At 44.4% G+C, this 23,744-nt stretch overlaps 2 protein-coding genes across 2 annotated transcripts in view; both read right to left on the bottom strand.

Moving 5' to 3' along the window:
* The window catches only part of LOC133419759 (uncharacterized), a 113,954-nt gene extending 93,220 nt beyond the window's left edge, over positions 1 to 20,734 (bottom strand). Inside the window, exons 1-9 of the mRNA XM_061709171.1 lie at positions 20,551 to 20,734; positions 19,746 to 19,878; positions 19,483 to 19,668; positions 19,237 to 19,353; positions 15,409 to 15,487; positions 14,854 to 15,064; positions 12,836 to 14,096; positions 9,463 to 9,476; positions 31 to 497 (exon numbers count right to left, since the gene is read on the bottom strand). Of these exons, the coding sequence (XP_061565155.1) occupies positions 31 to 497; positions 9,463 to 9,476; positions 12,836 to 14,096; positions 14,854 to 15,064; positions 15,409 to 15,487; positions 19,237 to 19,353; positions 19,483 to 19,668; positions 19,746 to 19,834 (2,424 nt within the window). The 5' untranslated portion in view covers positions 19,835 to 19,878; positions 20,551 to 20,734. The remainder of the gene's footprint in view (positions 1 to 30; positions 498 to 9,462; positions 9,477 to 12,835; positions 14,097 to 14,853; positions 15,065 to 15,408; positions 15,488 to 19,236; positions 19,354 to 19,482; positions 19,669 to 19,745; positions 19,879 to 20,550) is intronic.
* LOC133419895 (stonustoxin subunit alpha-like) lies at positions 2,386 to 7,245 on the bottom strand. The gene is made up of 3 exons (XM_061709386.1): positions 6,839 to 7,245; positions 6,310 to 6,356; positions 2,386 to 6,193 (listed from the first exon to the last, which is right to left on the bottom strand). Exons 1-3 carry the CDS (start codon positions 7,036 to 7,038, stop codon positions 5,664 to 5,666), a joined length of 777 nt encoding a protein of 258 aa, XP_061565370.1. The 5' UTR covers positions 7,039 to 7,245; the 3' UTR covers positions 2,386 to 5,663.
* Positions 20,735 to 23,744: the final 3,010 nt, after the last annotated feature.

Raw genomic sequence — 23,744 nt, 5'->3', positions numbered from 1 at the left:
GGCGATGGCATCCTCAGTGGATCTATTTGCCTGATAAGCAAACTGGAAGGGGTCGAAATCCGGGGGGAGGTGGTTCTTTATGTGGTGAAGAACTAGTCTCTCGAGGCACTTGGCGGTTACCGGGGTGAGACCCACTGGGCGGTAATTGTTTAGGCTGGTGGCAGGAGAGTTTTTTGGTACCAGGATTATGGTAGCTGATTTCAGGCAGGAGGGGACAACTGCCTGGGCCAGGGAGGTGTTGAAGATCCTGGTGAAGATGGGGGTGAGCTGGTGGGCGCACGCTCCTAGCACCTTGACTGGAACTCCATCTGGGCCAGCAGCTTTCTTGGTGTTCACTGTCAGGAGCACCCATCTGACATCATGCTCCTGTACAGTGAGTGGAGTTATGGAGGATCCTGGTGGGGGGGTGGGCAGGGCTGGAGCACCTGAGTGCTGCTGTGGTGTCTCAAAGCGAGCAAAGAAACCATTCAGCTCCTCTGTGTGTTGCGTACTCAGGTCTGCGGTTGACACATCACTGCCTCTGAAGTTAGTGATGTGTTGTACACCCGCCACACCTCCCGAGAGTTATTACTGGACAGGTGGGACTTTATTCTCATCTTGTGGTCCGCTTTGACTTTCTTTATTCCTTTGTAAAGGGCAGCTCGAGTAGCTCTGTACAGAGCTCATTGCGGGCCCTGAGGAGTGAGCGGAGTTGGTTAGTCATCCTGGGTTTCTAGTTCGGAAAAACCTGGATGGTTTTGTCTACAGTCACATTTCCAGTGCAGAACTTGATGTAGTCCAGTACCGTGTCTGTGAACGTATCCAGCTCCTGATGTTCAAATACTTAGAAAAGTACTTGAAGATGTGCTGAAAGGTTGAAAATGGTTTGTAACAACAACATGTTTAAAGCAGACAGTCTGCCCCATCCTGTCAAAGTCCTCATTCCTGAAGAGCTTGCTGCAAAGCAGCGTCCTCCTGTCAGAGGACAAAAACAGCCCTTCTTAGGGCAAGTTCCCACTTCCTCCTCCTCTCTCTGGTTCACAAACCTTAAACATGGGAGAAACTTACCCAGATTTATAGATTATTGACTACATTTTCAAGCCTTCCTCCCTTTTACATTAAGGGTAGGACAAAAACACACCTGAATTATCATATTTTGGGGTAATTGTTTGTTGAAATCTTTACAAGACGGACTGACTTGAGTGATGTAGTAGATGTAAAATATCGAATCAAATGTTGCACTTTATTTTCACTCTCACATTTAACTTCACGATGCGCACATTTACACGTGGATCACCGATATTGTCTCCAAGTGCATTTTGGGTAAAACTCGTCCACCAACGTCATCATCAGTCACTTGTCAGCAAACCAGCATCTTTACGGACTAAGTTAACATGAGTTCACTGCACATCAGCATAAAGGCGGAGCGGCAAAGCCAGAAGAAAAGGAAAAAGGAGGTGAAGGAAGATGTGAGGGAGTCAGCAGTCGCTAGCTGCTCCAGGGAGCAGCAGACCTGCTGCCTGACCAGCAGCCCTCTCCTCACCGGCGCTGGACACTGGAAATGGATGCAGCAGCAGGTCTGGTCCCGCTGCAGACCGTCGCGATGAAAACCTCCTCTGGGATGTTTCTGACTGAGTCGGTCTGTAGTCTCTTTCTAGAGGAACTAGTTCAAAAACAATCTTCATCTGTCCTTCATTAATTAATGTAATTGTAGTCTGTAATCAATGAATACTTCTGTAATTAAGGTGAATTACACACGATAATGTGGTTAAAAGGAACAAACGTGTAGTTTCTAGTGTCACCAGAAGAGGGCAGTCTGTTCTCATCATCACACCAGATTTCAAACTGTAGAAAAATGAACAAAATCTAAAAAATGGTTTCTGTTTTTTTTTTTACTCTTATTTGTAATGTTATTATTACTGCTGCCTCAGATTGAGGTCCAGGAGAACCAGTATGGACACGAATCCCTTACCTGAGGTCCAGTAGAACCAGTATGGAGATCAATCCCTTACCTGAGGTCCAGTAGAACCAGTGCTGTCTCTGTGCTATGATGCCTTCTGAACCCTGACTGAAAAACTTCAAACAGATTTCTATGCAAATGGTCACATGACTGGTTGCAACAACCTTTTCCAGAATATTCGATATTTGAATGTTTTGGTTTTTGTGATATTAATGTTGAATGTTAACATTGCAATAATCTTACATTTTCAATGTATAGTGCTGCCTTAGTTTGTGGTTCCAATGTCTCAAAAAGCTGGAAGAGATTTGTTATCCTGCAGAAATATGGACCAAAATGCAGAAACTCCAGAGGAGTCAGTGTAGTCTCTGTCAGGTTCAAACAACCTAGAACATCCAAAAACTTATTACAAAAGAGAGAAAGACGAGAGGTTAGATTTTTTACCTGCAAGGAGAACGGACAGAGATGCTATGTTCAGTTACAATCTCCTACCGCCCTGAAGCGCACTCTGCTGACCCCTTTCTTTTTATTTCCCTTGGTGTGGTCCCTAGTTACAATATGAGTTGCAGCTCTAAGGGAGAGGGAACACACAGCTGCAACTCTTCACGTTTACACAACTCCTTATCTTCAACTTGATATATGTTGCTCGTCATAGACCTTGAAACATCACGGTATATCTTCAACCGAGGGAGCAGTTCTTGCTTTGCACAGATAGTTCTTTGATGACTTAATCCGTAGTCACACTATCTGACTTCTCCTCTCTGCAGAACAAACTCTGCGCAATTAAGTTGTACACACACCAAACAAGCTTAGTTTATATGTAAAGGCAATTTGAGTAAATATGAGATTACTTATGTTCAATTATTCTAACAGTCTCAATCCTTTATCTGACCAATCAGAGGTCGGCGCTACTGACAGACAACAGCACGTTTGATTAGAAATAATGCAATAATGTTAGTTAGCATTGTGGTTATCCAAACTAAAGCAGCTCGTTGTGGTGACTGAGCTCAGGTGGGCGTGTTCCAGCCAACCTCCAGGAGAAAGTGAAGCTGTCACACAGCATGAGAGATATTCTTGTGAAGATAGTGTTCATCTGACTGCAGCTTTGTCTCCTCCTCAGGTTGTCCAGATAACACCAAACACGTGGGAGTGGAAACAGGGCACTAAGGTGAGTTCCAGCATTCCCAGATATCACTACAGATGTGGAATCTACGTCTGAGTCACGACTCAAGTTCTAGTTGGAGAAACATTAACAGGAAGTGAAGGTTTTACATGGACTTCTGCTGAAGCAACACTCAGTGCTGACAAGATAAACAAATCTCAGGTCGACCTTCACGAGTAGAAATAAACATAATATTTACTATTTACTATTTACAAAAAAATGTTTTTGGTCTCAATTGTTTGATTTCACGTCCATGACAACTCTCAGGGGATGTTGTACCACGATGGTTTTTACCGTCTGTGTTTGAGTGAACAGGAGGACATCTCAGGCGGTGTTGTAAAATGAATCCTCCAGGCCTGTAGGGGGAGCTGCTGTGCTAAGAGTTGCTAAGGTTCCTTTGTTGTTCCCTGAGCAGATGTTTCTGTTTTTTTTCTTTCTGCAGAAGCTGAAGCAGATTACAGAGCACCGTCTCAACGAGGATGAGGAAGACGGCCAGGCGTACGGTCTGTTGGCTCAGGTGGCCAAAAGCGGAAAGCCACAAGAAGAAGGCCCAGGATCTTTATGAGAATGCTCTGGACTGTGATGAAAACAACACAGAGTACCTGAGTGCTCTGTGCGACCTGCGCTTAGAGCTGCAGTGAAACGTTCTTCTAAACCCAACAAGGCACTTTATTCACTAACACTGCTCACTGGAAGTTGTTCAATGGGGGTTATTTAAAACAGAAATGCATCTGAATGAGTTTATATAACAACACTGCCACATGACCCCAAATAACACCAAGAAATCAGCACTTTTATTTTGATGTAAACATAAAGGGCGCTCTTGTCAGCCTTGTGATGTCACTGATGACATCACAAAGAAAAATGTTATAAATCGCATTCAGGAAAGTGAAGATCTATTATTCTTATAATTGTTAACAGGAACCTGGATTGTAGATAAACAGTGACTGAACATCACTCTCTTAACATTCTCTGCAAGTCCCTGAACTTTGAGCAGTGAGCTGAAATCACTTCAAGAGAGCGTTGCATGTGAACTTGGTGTCTCGGTTCCTGGTCAGGGAAGAGGTGTGGTCTATCTCTCCCTCTATCGCGTATGTCTTTGTGCTCCTGTCTGATTATCAATTACGTGTGATTTTGTTCTTTAACGCCTTGTTTTGTCTTCAGAGTATAAACGGTAAAAAATGAAAGCCAGCTAACTGACTTGGTCCTCTTTGTGTCACAACTCTGAAGAAATTAAGACAAGAATAATCTCTTCATAGATCTTAATCTAACTAAGATCACCATCTACCCTCAGAAACCCCCACTTCCAGCATTCGGGGAGGTGAGACACAAACAAGTACTTGACATGTCATCTGAGCGACCAATCCATTCAGATTCAGACACATTTGAATTGAGTTTTGTCTGTTGAGACTGTCAGGATGGGCGTTTACAGCAGTTATCTGTCTGATGTGAAACATCACATGATAGATGCGAGTTGGAAACTCAACCGCCTTCAGATAGACTCCTGGTTTCAGTACTCTACTGTCCTGGAGCTTTGCTACTTCTAGGAAACAACCACAAGTTACATCCAGCAGTGGGCTCCTCTGGGAACTGAACCTGGAACTGCTCACACTGTGAGAATCATATGACTGAGCCAACGAGGCACAACATGTTTAAACTTTAAAATAAAATACATAAAATACCATAAAAGAGAACCCTATACCACATAATCAGAAACAGGTGATGCCATGAGTGACGTCACAAAGGATGATGGTTCTGAAGGTTAAGAAAGTTCATCTTCATCCAGGTTTTAAAGTCCCTGAGACAGTCCTTTCAGGGTTTCAGTGGGTTACTACGATCCACCTTAATGGACAAATACAACTGGAGAACTGCAGCAAATCAGACATTTTCTACTCAGGGAAAAAAGACAGCAACAGTAATATGTCCAATGAAGACAGTTTAGGGACGAAAACAGAGTCTCTATCAGCAGTTACTGATCTGAAATGACTTTCAGTTTCAACTTTACTTATATAGCAGGAAATAACTCGGAGTCCTGAAGCTGCACGGGGGACAGAGCAAGAAACGTCTTTCATGACTGTGCAGCAGTGGTCCAGAGGGTTTGTCCCTCTGGGGACAGATTTTAAATGCTGCTTGTATTTTGGGAGATGTGGGGTGAAATTTGCTCAGTCAAGAAATTAGATTAAACAATAGAAGTTTAATCATCGAGGGGAGACTCAGAGTAGGGTCACTGGTCGTCCAGCTCTAGAGGAAAAGAGATGGTTGGGACAACTGCTGACGATGTCCGATGGACATCTCCATTGAGAGGTGTTTTAGGCATATCCAATCGGGACGAGGACCCGCGGTAGAACCAGGACTCACTGAGAGTTTTTATCTGTTGGTCTGAGACCAGGGATGGGGAGGTCTGGACCAATCTGATGGGGCTGCTACCCCACAACCTGGACCTGGATCAGAAGATGGATGGATGGATGGATGGATGGATGCATGGATGGATGGATGGATGGATGACATGTACAGACTCAACAATCTGTCCAACAGAGACAGTTTCTCTGACTGTTGAGACTGAACTCAACACAGAGACACTGAAGAACCAGAACCGGGCCAGAACCCAAACGCGGCATAGAGAGGTTCAGTGAATGTGGTGTTGAAGGTGTGCATGTGGATCAGTCTGTCAGAGGAGACGCTGTAGAAGGACAGAGTTCCAGCAGGAACGTCCACATACACTGCTACTCTGTCAGAGACTGAAGAAGAGGAGGAAGATGTTGCTCTGTTATTGTGACGGACACGGTACCGACCACCATCATAACAGTCCAGCCTCCAGGAATGATGGTTCCTTCCAAACACACAGTTATCAGAGTTTCCTTTCCTGCTGATTCTTCTGTAACTCACTGATACAGAAACTCCTCCTCTCCTCTGGACCTCCCAGTAACAGCGACCCGTCAGAACTTCTCTACACAGCAGCTGATACCAGGAATCAAACCTGTCTGGATGATCAGGATATGACTGATCCTGCTCCATACACATAATCTTCCTGTTGTTGTCAGACAGTTTGATGTTGTTGTTGACTGTGTTTGTGTCGATGGTGAGTTGACAGGAATCTGATGGAGACAACAAACAATTATTGATCTCTCATTGATCATTGATGGACTCATGAATGAGTGATGTGTCAGTGTGAAGATGGTTGAATGTGTGAATGAAATAAAAACACACTTACACTTCCTCAGACCTGGTGTCAACCATCGTTGTCCAGCAGGCTCCACCCTGAAAGGAGGAGGAGGGGGGTCAGACCAGCACAGTCTCTCTCAGCAAACATGGACATTACATGGCTCTCACACACTGATGAAGGAACAGTCCAACACTTGGACAGATGCACTTGAATGCAGCATCTCTGAAGTCCTGTCCTGTGGTCGTCACGTTGCAGCACAGTTTCAACACATTCTTTTCATCTGATTTCATCTCTGCTGAATCAGCAGCAGGAGGAGACTGTGTCATGGATGAGTGAAGGTGCAGCTGTTATTGTGCTGTGATGGGCCTGAAAACCACACTGCTGTGGTTCTGGGATGTTTACTGGGTCTAGAACGGCTCAGAGTTGTGAAATGCATCTATCAGCTCTGCTGCAGCACCAGATGAGCTGCAGCAGGTCCATCTGCTCAAATATCTCTGCTCAAAGCCAGAGAGCTACAAAGATGATGTCCACAACACCATGAAGAGTCCAGCACACTGATGTCCTTCTGTCTTCTTACCTGAGAGTGTCCAGTCTCCAGCTGAGATCCTCCAGTCCAGCAGACAAAAGCTTCCCTGCTGACTCTCCTGGATGGTTGTAGCTCAGGTCCAGCTCTCTGAGGTGGGAGGGGTTGGAGCTCAGAGCTGAGACCAGAGAAGCACAGCCTTCCTCTGAGATCAGACAGCCTGACAGCCTGCAGACACACAACACAACACACATGCAGAGACTCTGAGAGAACTGCTCTGAGACTAAAGCTGACTCTGTCCTCGTGTTCACCTGATGATGGTGCTGAAGGAGAAGTCAGAGGATCAGCAGAAACACTGGAATTCACCCTGAATCCAACAAATGTTGCTGAGACGTTTCAGCCTGAACTAAACTTGTGGATGAACATCAACATACAAAGAGTCCCACTGCTGCTGAGGCCGACAGCATCCAGATGTGGAGAGAGACGTGTGAATAGCATCATGTGACCTGAACATGTGACATCACACTCCATGACTGACGTGTCTGTCCTCAACACTTTAGTGAATTTTACAACCAGATAAGTCAGCGGTGTTTAAAGATTACTTTAATGAGCTTCATTTGAACTGAATAAACATTTGACTTTCTGACTCTTTTCTCAACCAAACAGCGTTTGTGTTTCCAGGGACGTTGTTTGGTCTGAAATGTTCTGAAGTCTCCAGAAACAATCTGTTGGTTTTTATTCAAGGTCAGATGATCAGAAATGGATAAATGATAGAATATTGATCAGTCCAGCACCTTGTGGACATCCAGACACAGACTTGAGGTAGAGTTGAGGTTAGAAGAACAGACACTTCTGCTGCTGAGGTCATCACCATTTAACAGTTATTGGTGCTCCAGTTTGATAATTTTATGGAAACTAATTCAATATTAAATAGGAAACATTTCAAAGTCTGACATAAACGTCTTATTTAAGAACTTTTAGTGATAAAGAAGAGATCAGATTAGAGAGGGGAGCTTAGAGATGTTCACATGTGGACAAACTTGTTGATACTCTTCAATTAAAGGAAGAAAAAAACACCCTGATCACTGAAATACTGTAACCAGAAACTGACTAAACTCTAAAAAGGAGTTAATGTGGACTTGGTGGAGCCCTTCTCCTCGTTCATCATCCTCACACAGTTCTGACCGACTGTCTGTAGCACTTCAACCCGATCTGGACCCAGTTACAGTTATTAAAACTCCCATCAACAATCCTTCAATATCAATCACAGTTCTAACGGTCAACAGTTGAACACTTGGTGGATTCTGACCTGAGAGACGCCAGGTGACAGTGTGGACTCTCCAGTCCAGGACACAGCTTCTTCAGTCCTGAATCCTGCAGGTGGTTGTTACTCAGGTCCAGTTCTGTCAGACTGGAGGACTGAGAGTTGAGAACTGAGGACAGATCAGCACAGATGTCCTCTGAGAGGTTACAACCACTCAACCTGCAGAGGAGATAAAAGAGAAATTAAAGCTGCAAGCAGTGATGAATGGGCGTGCTGCAGCAGAAGCTTGTATGACTTGCATGAAAATGTCTTCAGGCCTGGACATTTAGCGGATGACACCACCCACGACTCTCTATATCAAACCATTTAAAAGTTATGGCAGAAAATAGGATCTATCAAATATCGACCAATCAGAAGAAGGGGCGGGGCTAATTCATGCCAATGAAGGTCAAGTACTCAAAACCGAGTCAGATGACACCACCCACGACTCTCTATGTCAAACCATTCAAAAGTTATGCCAGAAAATAGGGACTATCAAATATTGACCAATCAGAAGAAAGGGCGGGGCTAATTTGCACCAATTATGTTCAAGGACTCAAAACCGAGTCCAATGACACCACCCACGACCAATCAGAAGAAGGATCGGGGCTAATTCCTGCCAATGAAGGTCAAGTACTCAATACCGAGTATAGGAGCCAAATATGTTGTTGTTTCCTCTGTGTGTGTGTGGGTGGCGCTGTGTTGTTGCCTGAGCTACAGGTATAAAGGTGATTACGTCACGTCTGTTTGACAGATGTTTGGCCGGAAGGGCAAAAGGTTTGTGACTGTTGTGGCGCTAAAACTGATAAACGTTATGCTTTGTCTGAGCAATCATAATGAAGTCGCAATAAATAGTTTTAATTGCATCAGAAGAAAAGCCTCCTGGCTCGTCCGTCACCACCGGGGAACGTGGGCAGCAGCAGCCAAAAGCACGTCGACCAGGTTCTATCTAGGTCACTAGCGACGCTGGCGCGGGTTTCCGGGTTATAAAAACCCAATGTCAACAACATTTCAAAGTAGAGGGCCCCCCCTCTGCCCTAAGGGGCCGCCGCCGCCTCCCCTCACGACGAGGCTCGACTCGCTCGAGGCTTTTATTTTGGCATTACGTGCTCTCTGTGCCTGCAGCTGAGGCCTGTAGCGGAGCCAGAGGGGGGGCAAGGGGGCGGTCGCCCCAGGGCCCACACGTTCAGGGGGGCCCAATGAGAGGGCCCCGTTTTGTGTGATACGTTCATATATAATCGTAAAATTTGTAGGTTATAATAACGATAAAATGTGCATTGTGCGGCCAGTGTAGGTTAATTCTTACTTTACTACTGTCCTGAACGCATCAGGGCTGTGAGCCAACCTGATTGGCTGGAACTTAACTTGTTTCGTTTTTTTACATTTGAACTAACTCGTCTTGTATGTGAGACTGCAGCATTTTGGAGGGAACTTTGAAAGAGGAAAAATGGAGAAGAAAAAGCACCAGTCTGGATCGTTAAAAAGAAAGGTAAAAGAGAGAAAGGAGAGGCTAGTTGCTTCCTGTCCGCGGCGGAGGTGTGAGGAGAGCGGCGGAGCTGTAGCGGCCGTTACATTGTTTTCCACGTTACTTGGAATATTGTTCGAGCCGAGGATGATGTTCTGGAGTTCGGAGTCTGTGAATTGGTGCAGCGGCAACAAGCGCAGAGACAGCAATCGGTGAGCACATAAATAATGATCAGAATGTTGTTATTGCCTTGACCACCTTAATGTACCTTGTGTTGTTGTCAACTGTAATAGACCGCTGAGTCTATTTTCTATTTCAATGCATATTGTGTGCAGTTGATACATTTTTAATAGGCTATGCGTTTTGTTGTGTTTAGACCGCCGTGTCTATTTTCTATTTATAGATCTCATTAATGGCCTTATAGACAATTGTGTCTATATTCTATCTGAATTGATTGTGTAATTGTAGTTTACATTTTATGTTTTAAGTTAAATTAAAGATGGTTTGGCTCAGACCCTGTGAGTCACTGTCACACCAGCACCAAGGTCAGCGATGCGCTCAGATTGACGGCTGTCAGGCTGCGTGTGTGTGTGTGTGTGTGTGTGTGTGTGTGTGTGTGTGTGTGTGTGTGTGTGTGTGTGTGTGTGTGTGTGTGTGTGTGTGTGTGTGTGTGTGTGTGTGTGTGTGTGTGTGTGTGTGAACTGGTTTGTGGCTTTCTGAGGCACCTAGGCTTGCTTGGCTCAGTAAACGTGAGCATTTGTGTTGTTTGCTGGGTATGATGAGGTGTCCGTTATCTTTAAGTTGTTGAATAGTAAAATAATTATCATAAGGGCCCATTGAGAATGCTCCGCCCCCTCTGTGCTGAAACCCACGCTCTGCCACTGGCGGAGGCTAAAACAAAACAGAAGAAATCAGGAGCACAGAAACGAAAAGATAGAAAAAGCCATTGTAATGGCACCTTAAGTTCTTTTATTGTAATTTTATTGAGTATGTCTTTGTATTGGGACTGAGTTGGGAATGTTTAATGTGAATTTTATTTATATGCTGCTATGTCAGTCAATCATGTGTTTTTTCTTATTTATTGTATTTATTTATTTTGCCATTTTGTATAAAATACCAGTCTGAGATGGATGTTTGTTTAGCCCTATATGATGCAGTGAGTTGGAACTTGGAGGTCATTGGTATTTTGCTGAATGCAGCAATAAAATGAGGAGGATAATAATTATAATTGTTGTCATGACACTTTCTTTGGCTTTCTCGTTTCTCATTCAGTTTTTACTCCTTATATTGTCTAAAATTGAATAGGGGAATACACAGAGCTTTGCCCTGTTGCACTATTCACCACCCTGCAGTTATTATTATCCTGTGCTATGCATTCATCTGCTGATCTGGAATGGTCTTTTTTGTTATAATCATTGAAGCTGCTTGTGGCTGTCAATCTGTTTCTAAACGACTTAAAGTCATGCAAAGTTAACCGATCCGACCCGTAAGATCCCAAAAATTTTGCGCGAGGGCACGCGCACGCAGTTTAGGCCTCCTCTACGCGGGGGCCCCTTTGGGCTCAGAACCCATAAGGGATTACAACATTAATGCAAACCATGAAATAACAAATTTATCGTCAGGCCTGGCTTGCGTGCAAAATTTGGTGACTTTTGGGGAAGCGGCTGAAGAAATGGCATAAATTTTGGCAAAATGACATGATTAATTCAAAATGGCCGACTCCCTGTTCGGTTTCGGCCATGGCGCCAAGAGAATTTTGTTTAAGATGCGACATGATACAGGTGTGTACCGATTTTCGTGCATGTATGTCAAACCGTATTGTGGGGCTTGAGGCACAAATTTTCTAGGGGGTGCTGTTGAGCCATTAGGCCACGCTCATTAATGCAAACCATGAAATATCAAATTTATCACTAGGCGTGGCTTGCGTGCAAAATTTGGTGACTTTTGGGGAACTATAAAGAATGGAACAATCAGATGAAGGGGGTGCGCGCTTTTTGGCGTCTAGCGTCGCCACGATAACGGTTTTGAAAGAGAAAAGTAATACGTGTCGTCGCAGGATGGAGACGAACATTATGATGTATAACACACCTGGGTGCACGTTACGGTTCGGGCTCTGAAGCGGCTGAAGAAATGGCATAAATTTCGCCAAAATGACACGATTAATTAAAAATGTTCAAAATGGCCGACTTACTGTTCGGTTTCGGCCATGGCGCCAAGAGACTTTTCTTTAAGTTGTGACATGATACAGGTGTGTACCTATTTTCGTGCATGTACGTCAAACCGTATTGTGGGGCTTGATGCACAAAGTTTTCTAGGGGCGCTGTTGAGCCATTTTGCCACGCACATTAATGCAAACCATTAAATATCATGGTGACTTTTGGGGCACGTTTAGGGGGGCAAAAAGGCCCTCCTTTCTTCAGAAGAAAGAAAGAAAGAATAACGACGAAGAATAAAAATTCCTACAGATACAATAGGGCCTTCGCACTGTAAGTGCTTGGGCCCTAATAATCATGTAATTTAAACATTGATTATTTAAATCAACAAATGAATCATAGAATTTAAGCGAAGACTGATGAATTCAACTATTAATCAATAAGTGTTGCTGCACTACAGTCTTGATCAAAGCTGCATACCTCTTCTCTGCATGTAAAGTTTCCTGAAATTAATCATTGAGGACAACTGGTCCCACATAATCCTGAACTTAGTTGAACAGTGAATTTAACTGGTTTCCTCCAAGAACACAACATGTGATTGTAACTAAAACAGATGTGTCCGTGTTTGTCCTTACACAACTTTCTTGGAGGCTTTGACCACCGGCAGCAGCCTCCGTAGAACCTCCTCTGAAGCTGAGTATTTCTTCAGGTCAAACACCTCCAGATCTTCTGATGACAGTAAGATGAAGACCAGAGCCGACCACTGAGCAGGAGACAGTTTATCTGTGGAGAGACGTCCTGACCTCAGGGACTCTTGGACCTCCTCCACCAGAGAACCATCGTTCAGTTCATTCAGACAGTGGAACAGGTTGATGCTTTTCTCTGCAGACAGATCTTCACTGATCTTCTTCTTTACGTATTCAACTGTTTCCTGATTAGTCTGTGATCTTCTTTGTTCTGGTTCCAGCAGACCTCGTAGGAGAGTCTGATTGGTCTCCAGTTTGAGACCCAGGAGGAAGCGGAGGAACAAGTCCAGGTGTCCGTTTGGACTCTTTAAGGCCTTGTCCACAGCACTCTGATAGAGGTCAGTCTGTGTGTTTCTTTCTTCCTCCAGCAGGTTGACTCCAGACTTGATGAAGGTCAGATGGACATGAAGAGCAGCCAGAAACTCCTGAACACTCAGATGGATGAAGCAGAAGACCTGGTCCTGGTACAGGCTGCTCTCCTCTCTAAAGATCTGGGTGAACACTCCTGAATACACTGAAGCCTCTCTGACATCGATGCCACACTCTCTCAGGTCTGGTTCATAGAAGATCAGGTTTCCTTTCTGCAGCTGCTCAAAAGCCAGTTTTCCCAGAGACTCCACCATCTTCCTGCTCTCTGGACTCCAGTGTGGATCCGTCCCAGCTCCTCCATCATACTTGACCTTCTTCAGTTTGGCCTGGACCACCAGGAAGTGGATGTACATCTCAGTTAGGGTCTTGGGCAGCCCCCCTCCCTCTCTGATTTCCAGGACTTTCTCCAGGACCGTAGCAGTGATCCAGCAGAAGACTGGGATGTGGCACATGATGTGGAGGCTCCGTGATTTCTTGATGTGGGAGATGATCCTGCTGGTCTGCTCCTCATCTTTGAACCTCTTCCTGAAGTAGTCCTCCTTCTGTGGGTTAGTGAACCCTCTGACCTCTGTCACCATGGAGACACACTCAGGGGGGATCTGATTGGCTGCTGCTGGTCGTGTGGTGATCCAGAGACAAGCAGAAGGAAGCAGGTTCCCCCTGATGAGGTTTGTCAGCAGTACATCCACTGAGGTGGACTCTGTAACATCAGTCAGGACCTCATTGTTGTGGAAGTCCAGAGGAAGTCGACTCTCATCCAGACCGTCAAAGATGAACACGACCTGGAACTCTTCAAAGCTGCACATTTCTCTGGTTTCAGTGAAGAATTGATGAACAAGTTCCACCAAGCTGAACTTTCTCTCTTTCAGCACATTCAGCTCTCTGAAGGTGAATGGAAGCAGTAACTGGATGTCCTGGTTGGCTCCTTCAGCCCAGTCCAGAGTGAACTTCTGTGTTAGGACTGTTTTCCCGATGCCGGCCACTCCCTTCGTCATCACTGTTCTGATTGGTTCATCTCTTCCAGGCGGGAGTTTAAAGATGTCTTCCTGTCTGATGGTTGTTTCTGCTCTGACTGGTTTCCTGGATGCGGCTTCAATCTGCCTGACTTCATGTTCATCGTTGACCTCTCCAGTCCCTCCCTCTGTGATGTAGAGCTCTGTGTAGATCTGCTTCAGAAGGGTTGGATTTCCTGCTTTAACAATCCCCTCAGACACACACTGGTACTTCTCCTTCAGCTTAGACTTCAGCCGCTTTTTACAATATGCAGCAAAAGAACCTTAATAAAAGTGGAAAAAAGAAACCAATTAGTGTTTTATGAAGTCCAACTTAATTCTCCTAAAGAATCAGGATGTGAACAGACACTGATCGATTGTAACTTTACGATGAGCTGTCCAATATTGAGTAGAATCACTTTTACCACCAAAAACACCTCTGTACATTCAGGACGTGGAAATGACAAGAACATCTGGGGTTCCTGGAGTTTCTAGTACCAGGATGTTAGCAGTACAGCCCTGGTGGGTTGTGGGTTTGTGGGTTGTTGTGTTCTTGTTATTGTTGTGGTGTCTGTGAAGTGGATTTTCCAGGTTTAGGATTCGAAAACACCAGAAGATGATCTGATCCAATAATCTGTAGAACCATCAAGACTATCTGGAGTTCAGCAGGATTCCTGGAAGAGGAAAACCAGGACTGAAATATGCTAGTTATGTTGTGGTGTTGGTAGGTTAATCATGTTTATTGAGGTCCACTGCTGTCCTGAACAGGGAGGGTGCTACTGTAGGGGGGTGCTGTGACCATGTGGGGGCGACTGGTCTGCAAAAATGTTTAGCTGGGTGTCAACGGTCAAAATAACCTTCATGTGGGTCAAGAATGCAGATCTGATTCCAGCAGAACATTGTTGGAACAAGATGAGCAGAGTTCCTCCCTTCATCTTTCAGTGGGTTTAAAGTTGTGTCTTATCTGTGAATGTTGTTCATCTCCTGAGGCATTCTGGGTGATTTATCCAGCATCTTAAATGTTCAGAGAAATCCTCTTACTGCTTTGCAGACGCTCAGCCAGCTCCTCCTGCTTCATTCTCCTCAGGAAGTTCACTGTGATCTTCACAAACGCCTCTCTGCTGCTCCACCTCTGCTCTTCATCCTCACCCTGCAACACATCCTCTAGGGATTCTGGGTAATCTGGACTCAGACCCCTCTGGATCTTCTTCAGCTCGTTCTTCACAAACAGGACAATGTTGTCCTCCAGCAGCTGGAACAGAAGATCACATGATGGATACAATCAGCCTGAAACCACAGAGACAAACCCAAGTTGGACAGACTGACAGTCCACTGGTCTCCAGAGACCAGCATGGAGACAAACATCAGACCCATGTTGGACAGACTGACAGTCCACTGGTCTCCAGAGACCAGCATGGAGACAAACAGCAGACCCATGTTGGACAGACTGACAGTCCACTGGTCTCCAGAGACCAGCATGGAGACAAACATCAGACCCATGTTGGACAGACAGACAGTCCACTGGTCTCCAGAGACCAGGATGGAGACAAACATCAACAGAGCAGATGGAGAAGCAGTTGTTGTTCATGTACAGACCAGAAATATGGAGCCCAGCTGTGTCTGATGCTGCTGGACAGACGGACCGCTGGGAGGATCTGAGCTCTGCTGGTCCACTCTGTGGAGGAACCAGGAAGAATTAGCTCACATCATGTATGTCCTCACAGAGACAAACACCAGCTGAAGGTCCATGAAGTCCTGTTAGGATGAGGACAGTCCATCAGAGGACTGGCTGTGCTGCTGAAGGTTTACTAGTCCTGCTGATCCACTGAGAACGTTGTTGGACCACCGACATGTGCTCATGTGAACTCTGGACTCTTATGAATGTCTTACTGAACATCTTGTGAATATGTGAATTCGACTTTAAAGCCGGCTCAACCCCAGTCTGAAATCAGCTTTAATGTGCCTCCTAAAATAGCCGCCTTGTCAGAGACCAGAGGTGGAAAAAGTACAAAAATATTGTACTTAAAGGAGCTGTATGTAAGAGCAATAATAAAACGAATCATAAAATGACCCCGATATGTCAACAGACATTTAAAAATCATGTTAATTTCAAATACTTATGTCACTGACAACAGCACTCAACTGATGTTTATGTTGTCATTTTTTGTTTTGGCCTGAAGCTCCACCCTCCACCTATCTCCCAATCACGAAGTCAGTATTGTTTCAGCATCCGGGTTGCCAGCTCGGCTCTAATTATCGCAGCCATGGCAGCTTACGTTCCTGCTGCATTCTGCAGCCTACCTGGCAACCTCTGGTCGGGGGGAGGAGGGGGAGGGTACACGCCGCTCAACAATATTTTGAAAGTGACTGCAGTACCAGTTTTGGCCATTTCTTACAGACGGCTCCTTGAAGTAAAAGTACAAATTTTCTGCTTGAAAATTACTTAAGTGAAAGTAAAAAGTACCCATTAAGAACATTACTTAAGTAAAAGTATAAAAGTACCTCAACTTAAATATAATAACGTACCAAAAGTACATGGTGTAAAATGTACTTAAGTATAAAAGTAAAAAGTACAAAGTACAAAGTACAAAATTCAAAGTTCAAAATTATTTTCAAAAGGATTGCAAAGAAATGAAGAATCCAAGAATTTGCTTACAACTCTAAATAATGGTGATATTATTCTGACCCCTTTAGCGTTTGTTTCCATTACCCCATTTTAATTTCTCCCTTTGCTCATCACTGCTGCTGTACCCCGTTGGCCCCACTGACAGGTATACCCCCAGCCTGTAGTATGCAGTGACAACATTAAGCAAACCCAGCTGATAAAGGATGAGACTTTTGAACTTTTAAATGTCAAAACCACCTTAGAAGGGGGTGGAATCAAAGAATGGTGCGCATGGACACGCGTCAGCTGCCGCTCAAGGCTGAATTATGGTTCCGCGTTACACCAACGCAGGGCCCGTACCCTACGGCGAGGCTCTGCGTTGATTTAACGCGGAACCATAATTCAGGCTTCAGTCCTCATCGGTACTCGACGCGACAGTGGTTCCTCCGGCCTTCCGGCCCGCCTCTGCGGCGCAACTCTCCCGGGAGCTGCAGCTCCTTCTCGGTATATTCACGCGCCCCCCTTCCTTCCCGTCCGCCTTATGGTTCCGCGTTAAATCGACGCACACCTTAGCGCCGTAGGCTACGGCGTAGGCTGTGCGTCGCTGCATACCCTACGCCGTAGCTCTGCGCCGGTGTAATGCGGAACCATAAATCAGCCCCCGCTGTGCTGTTCTTTAATTTGTAGCGAGTAACGACGTGTCCAATTTTAAATATAGCAGAATAAAAGTAAGATTTTTTCCTTGAAAATGTAACGAAGTAAAAGTAAAAGTACAGAAAAATGAAAGTATCAATAAAAGTACAAATTCTCAAAAATCTTACTTAAGTACAATAACGAAGTACTTGTACTTCGTTACTTTACACCACTGTCAGAGACTACAAGGACCAGTGTGCCTTGGGGGTGGCACCTGAAGCGGCGCGCGTCCAATCACTGGCCAGGCGGTGAATACGTCACGGAAGCCCGTGGAATCAAAAGCGTTTTTGCCTCTCTTCAAACTCTCTCTTCCTCAGCTCTTCATTCTGTGCAGTTCGTCAGCTCTTGGCTTCTTGCCAAATGCCCATCGGGATCACGTCTCCTCCCCACCCCGGTCGGGGGGGGGGGATCCGAGGCGCGCCCGCATCGGGACTGGCTTGGGGATCCGTACGGCCAGCTGCGGCCCGTAGCGCTGCTCCGCTGCGGCGTTACCGGCTTCCATCTCCCACAAACTTTCTCCTCTCTAAAGCCTGAATTATGGTTCTGCGTCAAACCAACGCAGAGCACACGCCGTCACCGTGACGCCGTCGTGAACCCTTCAGACTTCTCGGTCAGTCCATTTCGTCGCGGTGCAGTACCCCCCGTGACCGCTAATTTGCAATGTTTTCCTGAATGGTTTATCCGACTTTTTCCGGTCACAGTGAATCAAAGAGATAAGGACAACTATTGTGCAAAAAACCAAAACAAAAAAAAAATCTCACATACACGAAGAAAAGAGCGCTGAAAGTTCACGACTGCTTCAAACCGGAAATGCGTTGCTACCAAGCGAACCAATCACAGCCCTCTCGGTCTGCGTGTGGTCTGCGTCGCCTCGACGCGTAGTTAATATTTTCGGGAGGTGCACGTCAGTGACGGCGTCAGTGAGGCGTGTGGTCTGCGTCAACGCGTACCACACGCCGTATGCACGGCGTCGTTTTGACGCAGAAACATAACTTTCTCCTCTCTAAGTTTCTCAGATCCACGAGAAGCATCCCGCCATCTAAGTCTTTGATGCCCACGCCCTCATCAGCCATAAGAGTCCCGCTGGGACTGAAAGCTCCGACTGAAACCCCTTTTTCCCGCTCCAAGTTTTCTGTTTATATCAGGAATCGGGACGTCTCGAGGACGGCCAGCCGGCGTCTCGCCTCAGCTGTGAGCTGCATTTCCTGGATCCGTGACGCCCGTGCCTCAGCGACCGACGAGAAGAGCCGCACGTCTACAAGTGACCGGCCCCGCCTCGCCTCGAAGCGCGTGAGAGGCTCCGTTAGATCCGAAAGCACGGCCCGGCCCAAGGTGGCGCTCCGCTGTCCCGTTTCGTTTCAGAGGAGACAGAAGGACACCGAAACCGAGAGACTCTGACTGGAAAACCCAGGCAGAAACGCGTCCCGCAGTCGACAGAGCCCGCAGCTTCCCGATCCGGACCCAGAGGAGGCGTGAGGTTTATGGTTCTGGGTGATCAGTTTAATCTAGAGCGGTTCAGAGCTAAATTATTCCAGTTATTCATGTTTTAAACGCTGTGTTTTGTCATCCCGATGCGCGGTCGGCACGTGCGGTCAAATGCGCGTTACTAGTCAACACAATAGATTAATATTAATAACCCAATATCGCGATACAGTTTGTCACCTCCGCGACACGTTTCGTGATGTTTTTGTATCGCGAAATTTCGTGGCACGATATATTGTTACACCCCTATTAATTATTAATTATTGTTGAATAAAATGATTAATAACTCTTGATAACTGGAACAGCGCCCCACTACGTGTTGCACAACAACGTACATGTGAACTCAGTGAAAAGTTACAACAAGATCAGGAACATGGACAACTGATGGAGACATGAAGCAGCTGAGGAACTCTGGATCATCATCAGGATAAGTCCTCTGGAAGGTGAGACCTCCAGATGTGTCAACCTGAGGAAAAAGCTCCTGACAGGAGATGAAGATCTATGAGGAGGAAGCTCAGATCACCATCAGGTGATGGAGGACCACAGGGGTCCAGGACTACATGGATCTACTCAGGAAGAAACATGTGGACATTTCCTAACATGAGGACTGATTTAAATACATTTAATGTGTCAATACATCTCACCTCTCTGAGGAAGAATGTTGGTCTCCTTTAAAGTCAAATAGCCAGTCCCTTGAGTGGTCGCTCTTCAAGGACAAACAGCTGGGTTCATGTTCAAGAGAGTCTCTTTTCTGATGGACCCTGATAGAAGACAAAAGTACAAAATGTAAATATTCTATTTATATGAAAAATAATTCATACAGATAAAAATAATCAGTCTATTTAAAAAGCATTAAACACAAACCATTGGCAGCGTTTGGATACACTCACCTTTTTACAGCAGAACGTTGCTCTCCTTTGAAGTTAATAAAATCGTCCTTTGACATGTTGCTCTTCAAGGACACACAGCTGGGTCCAGGTTCAAGTCCAGGTCCAGGTCCAGGTCCAGGTCCTGGTCCAGGTCCAGGTCCAGGTCCAGGTCCAGGTCCAGGTCCAGGTCCAGGTCCAGGTCGATTCCTGTAATAATGAGGTTTGGTGAGTCTTGAGCTCTGACATGCAGAAGAGTCAGGGACAGTTAGAGATTCTCATCTAACCTCTGAGCTTTGCTCCGACTCTCATGTTCCCCACACAGAGAGGTTTTAGAGGGAGGGACTCCCTCCTCTCTGTCCTCACACTGGTCCATTCTGCTGAATTCACGTCCACATCAGCTCACACACACACCTTCATCTGCAGAGGAAACACATATCACTGGTGTTGCACACAGATCAGCTGATCCTGCACTGGTTTGCTCCTCTCTTTAGTGTTTATGTCACTTGAATGCAGTCATAAACCAGTGGGAGGTGGAGGAAGTCACTGATACAGCCGTATCTGCTGATCCGAGCTGCTCTCAAGCTTTCGCTTAGCGCCTTGTCTCATTTTCTGTTTCTAAAATTAAAAACAATAATTTCTGTGAAGTGAGTTTTACTGCACAAACAGGAAGTTGAAAATCTTAAACAAGCAGAAAGAGACTCGGCCTCTACGTTAGTCTGGTTCCTGTAAATGTGAAGAAGCTAAGAGGTGAAACTGTCCTGCAGAAACACGTGTCCTCCTCCTTCACAGCCTCATCACACAACAGTTACACAAGCAGCAAACCACTTCCTCCAGGAACCACGCTTTATTTTGAAAGGCTCCACAGGAAACAGCAATCTGACTTTAATGCTGGAGACGACAGGTTCATTCCAGGAAATAAAAACACCAAAGTTTGATCGATGAAGAAAACTAATCATCGGCTGATCATCACGGTGTTTCTGATCAATAATAAAACCAATAAACATTTCATTAACAATCATGTATATTTGTCTTCAGACACAATTATGATCGATGTCTGCAGGTAAATCAGAAGTGAGAATAACTTCCTACCTTCACCTGTTTGAGTCAAAAGACAAAGTTCAGGAGTGAAATAAACTTAAAATAAACTTTAAGTATTGATCCGGTTATCAGCAGTTGTTCTCCGTCCTCGCATCACCTCACCGGCCGTGTTTAACGCCTGATCTTCCACATGTGTTACGGCAGATGTTATTTCACTCTGACCGAGAGTCGGTCGCCTCCACAGCAGCTGCTTGTGAGCGTTTCCTGGTCAGCGCGTCGGCAGGTACGTGTCATACCGGCCGCCCCCACTAGGGGGCGGAGGTTAAACTCGGTTTAACACGAGCGGACAAAATACAAGGAGAGAACTGCTGGAAACTACTGAGTAAAGGAAAACTAAAAAACACCAAGTAGATTGCTCAGACAAAAATAACACAAATATAAACGTGTTTTAGTGGAATTCTGTGTCAGGATTGAACGGGTTTGAGCTGGACTCTGTATCGACCTCATGAAGCAGAAGTGTTGCAGCTCCGTTTCAGTCAGCTGGTTTAGTTTATCCCCCAAACTACTGGAGACTCCTACATCAGTGCAAGATAGGTTTATTTGTATAGCACAATTTAACACAAAGTAATTCAAAGTGCTTTACATCAACATTAAAAGCGGCAAGACATAATTAGACAATAAATAACAAATAAAATGAAATAAAATTATGAGAAAAGAAGGTAAAATAATAAAAAGCACAAGTTGCTGAAAACTAAGGGCAAGTATTTAATTTAAGAGTATGCTTAAATAACAAATAAAATGATAAGAAAAGAGGACAAGACATCAGTCATTAAACAAATCCATTCAGTTTTATTTCATTTTATCTGTAAAAACAAATATCATAATCTCTACAAAAACATCCTGAATAACTTCTACAACCAAGGAGGATTCAATATTCTTCATTTTGAAACTTCAAATGTTATTTATTATCTGAACTAAATAAAACAAAATCCAAGTATAATTCAATTATGACACTTCCAATCACGATTCCAAATGTAGTTTTTCAACAAATTATAGTATTTTTGTCGCGGCTGACAGCAACAGAACTATAATTTCAACTGCGTATTTTAAGGCAAGGCAAATTTATTTATATAGCACAAGACATAATTAGACAGTAGGCTAAATAACAAATAAAATGAAATAAAATTATGAGAAAAGAAGGTAAAATACTAAAAAGCACAAGCTGCTGAAAACTAAGGGCAGTAGAGTACAGCAGGTAGCCTACACATCTCATTTGCGGTTTTCAGAAAGTATTTAATTTAAGAGTACGCTTAAATAACAAATAAATGAAATAAAATGATAAGAAAAGAGGACAAGACATCAGTCATTAAACACATCTATTCAGTTTTATTTCATTTTATCTGGAAAAACAAATGTCATTATCCCAACAAAAACATCCTGAGTAACTCCTACAACCAAGGGGAATTAAATCTTCTTGGTTTTAAAGCTTCAAATGTTATGTATTATCTGAACTAAATCAAATAAAATCCAAGTAAAATTAAATTATGACACTTGATTCCAAATGTAGTTTTTCAACAAATTGTAGTATTTTTAACTATAATTTTAACTGTGTATTTTAATTGACAAACATTCTGAACACTGGACTGCATGTCGGGAGAAAATATTAAACGGACTTCTAGAGGGGTGTGTTGTGACTTTCCGGAGAGAGCGTTGAACTGGGACTCGGCTGTCAATCACGCAGGGGTGAGCGTGTTTTCCCTGGTTGCGCTTCTGTTCACAGGTGAGGCGAGTCCAGTAATCAGGGCTCTCAGGTGGAAACACACAGGTGAGAAAAGAGGGAAACAGACGCGGCGCCGGGACGACGCACGGCAGAGAGACCAACGCGCTGGAGGCTGAACGGAGACGGAGATTCCTGCTCGCCTGCCCGGACGGAGAGAAACCCCCGCTTGGCCTCATCTGTTGGAGAACACCGCTCTCTATTTCCCCGCATAGAGGGACGGTCTACCCTGGAACATGAACGAGTGAGTTGAATTCTACATGATTCAGTCACTGATCGCACCTTTTTCCTGCCTTCCAGCCTGGTTTTCGTTCGTTCGTTCTTGTTCCTTTTGAAAATGTATAAAAAAAAAAAACACGAAAAAAGATAAGAAAACAAATACAGTTGGGCATTCCACCACATAAAGAAAAAAAAAAACCCAACATCAAAACACATATTTCAAGGTACATGTTCGAAAAGGAGTGGGAGGAAGTATAAACTTATTTAATCCCACCCCCTTTCCACAACTAAACATAAATGATATGTCTGTATTTATTTTTTATTATTATAAACTAATTTGTATAAATATATCATTTTTACAAAAATAACCTGTTTTAATACAAGTTTTAAGCTCTGTCATAATATAACTATGATATAAATGCAATACGAATATCTAAGTATATAAACATACAAAGACAACATGACAAAATACCAGAACACACAGCTCGTGATCTTTAAACACAGGCTTCACTTTTATACCCCAAATAAACTATTTCTTTATATTTCTTCTTAAATTGTTTTATGTTTGTACATTCTTTTAACTCCAAATTCAAACCATTCATCAGTTTAATTCCACAAACTGATACACAAAAAAGTATTTTTGTTGTACGCATAAATAAAGATTTGAAGTTTAGGTTTCCCCTTAAATTATAACCCTATTCCCTCCCAATTAATAATTTCTGAATGTTATCCGGTAGCGAATGATTTGTTTGCTTTAAACTTTACTTCACGTGCAGATTGAAATGCCACTAGATCCATGGCTTGGTTTGACTCGCCGACGCTGCTCCTCTCTTGACGGCGAAGGTCGGCTGGACCCCCGACCCTCACCTGCTGGGCTGATCAGCCTGATCCCACACCTGCTTTCCTGGTGCGGCACCCCAGGGCCCCCCAGCGCACCCAGGCCTTGAGACAGACGCACAGATAGGCCCTGGGCGGGCCAGTAAAGACTGAGTGAGACCATTGTCTTACCATATAATCACTGACTTTTATTGCTGACTTTTATTAATTGTCTTTTTTACCATGTTGCCTTTGCTGAGCATTTTAAGTCATATTCCATCAGTACCAATCTTATTAATATGATGCTTTGTAGTACAGACTACTTGTCACTGGATGATTTATTTATTAGATGTAACCCCGGTGGGCAGAAGAGAACCTGGAAACAGGTCAAAATGAAATATAAAAACATTGTCCAAATTGTTAAGTGTTTTTT

Source organism: Cololabis saira, chromosome 19 (assembly GCF_033807715.1).
Source record: "Cololabis saira isolate AMF1-May2022 chromosome 19, fColSai1.1, whole genome shotgun sequence".
In the NCBI taxonomy this organism is placed as follows: domain Eukaryota; kingdom Metazoa; phylum Chordata; class Actinopteri; order Beloniformes; family Belonidae; genus Cololabis; species Cololabis saira.
The sequence above is the reverse complement of the archived record's forward strand: the minus strand, read 5'-3'. Positions and strand labels throughout refer to the sequence as shown.

Excerpts from the sequence above, each read along its gene's own strand:
- LOC133419895 (XM_061709386.1), bottom strand. The coding sequence starts at position 7,038 with ATGTGTGTTGTGTTGTGTGTCTGCAGGCTGTCAGGCTGTCTGATCTCA. Across the intron at positions 6,357-6,838 it reads TGGAGACTGGACACTCTCAG|GGTGGAGCCTGCTGGACAAC; the intron begins GTAAGAAGACAG and ends TCCTCCTTTCAG. Across the intron at positions 6,194-6,309 it reads GACACCAGGTCTGAGGAAGT|ATTCCTGTCAACTCACCATC; the intron begins GTAAGTGTGTTT and ends TGTCTCCATCAG.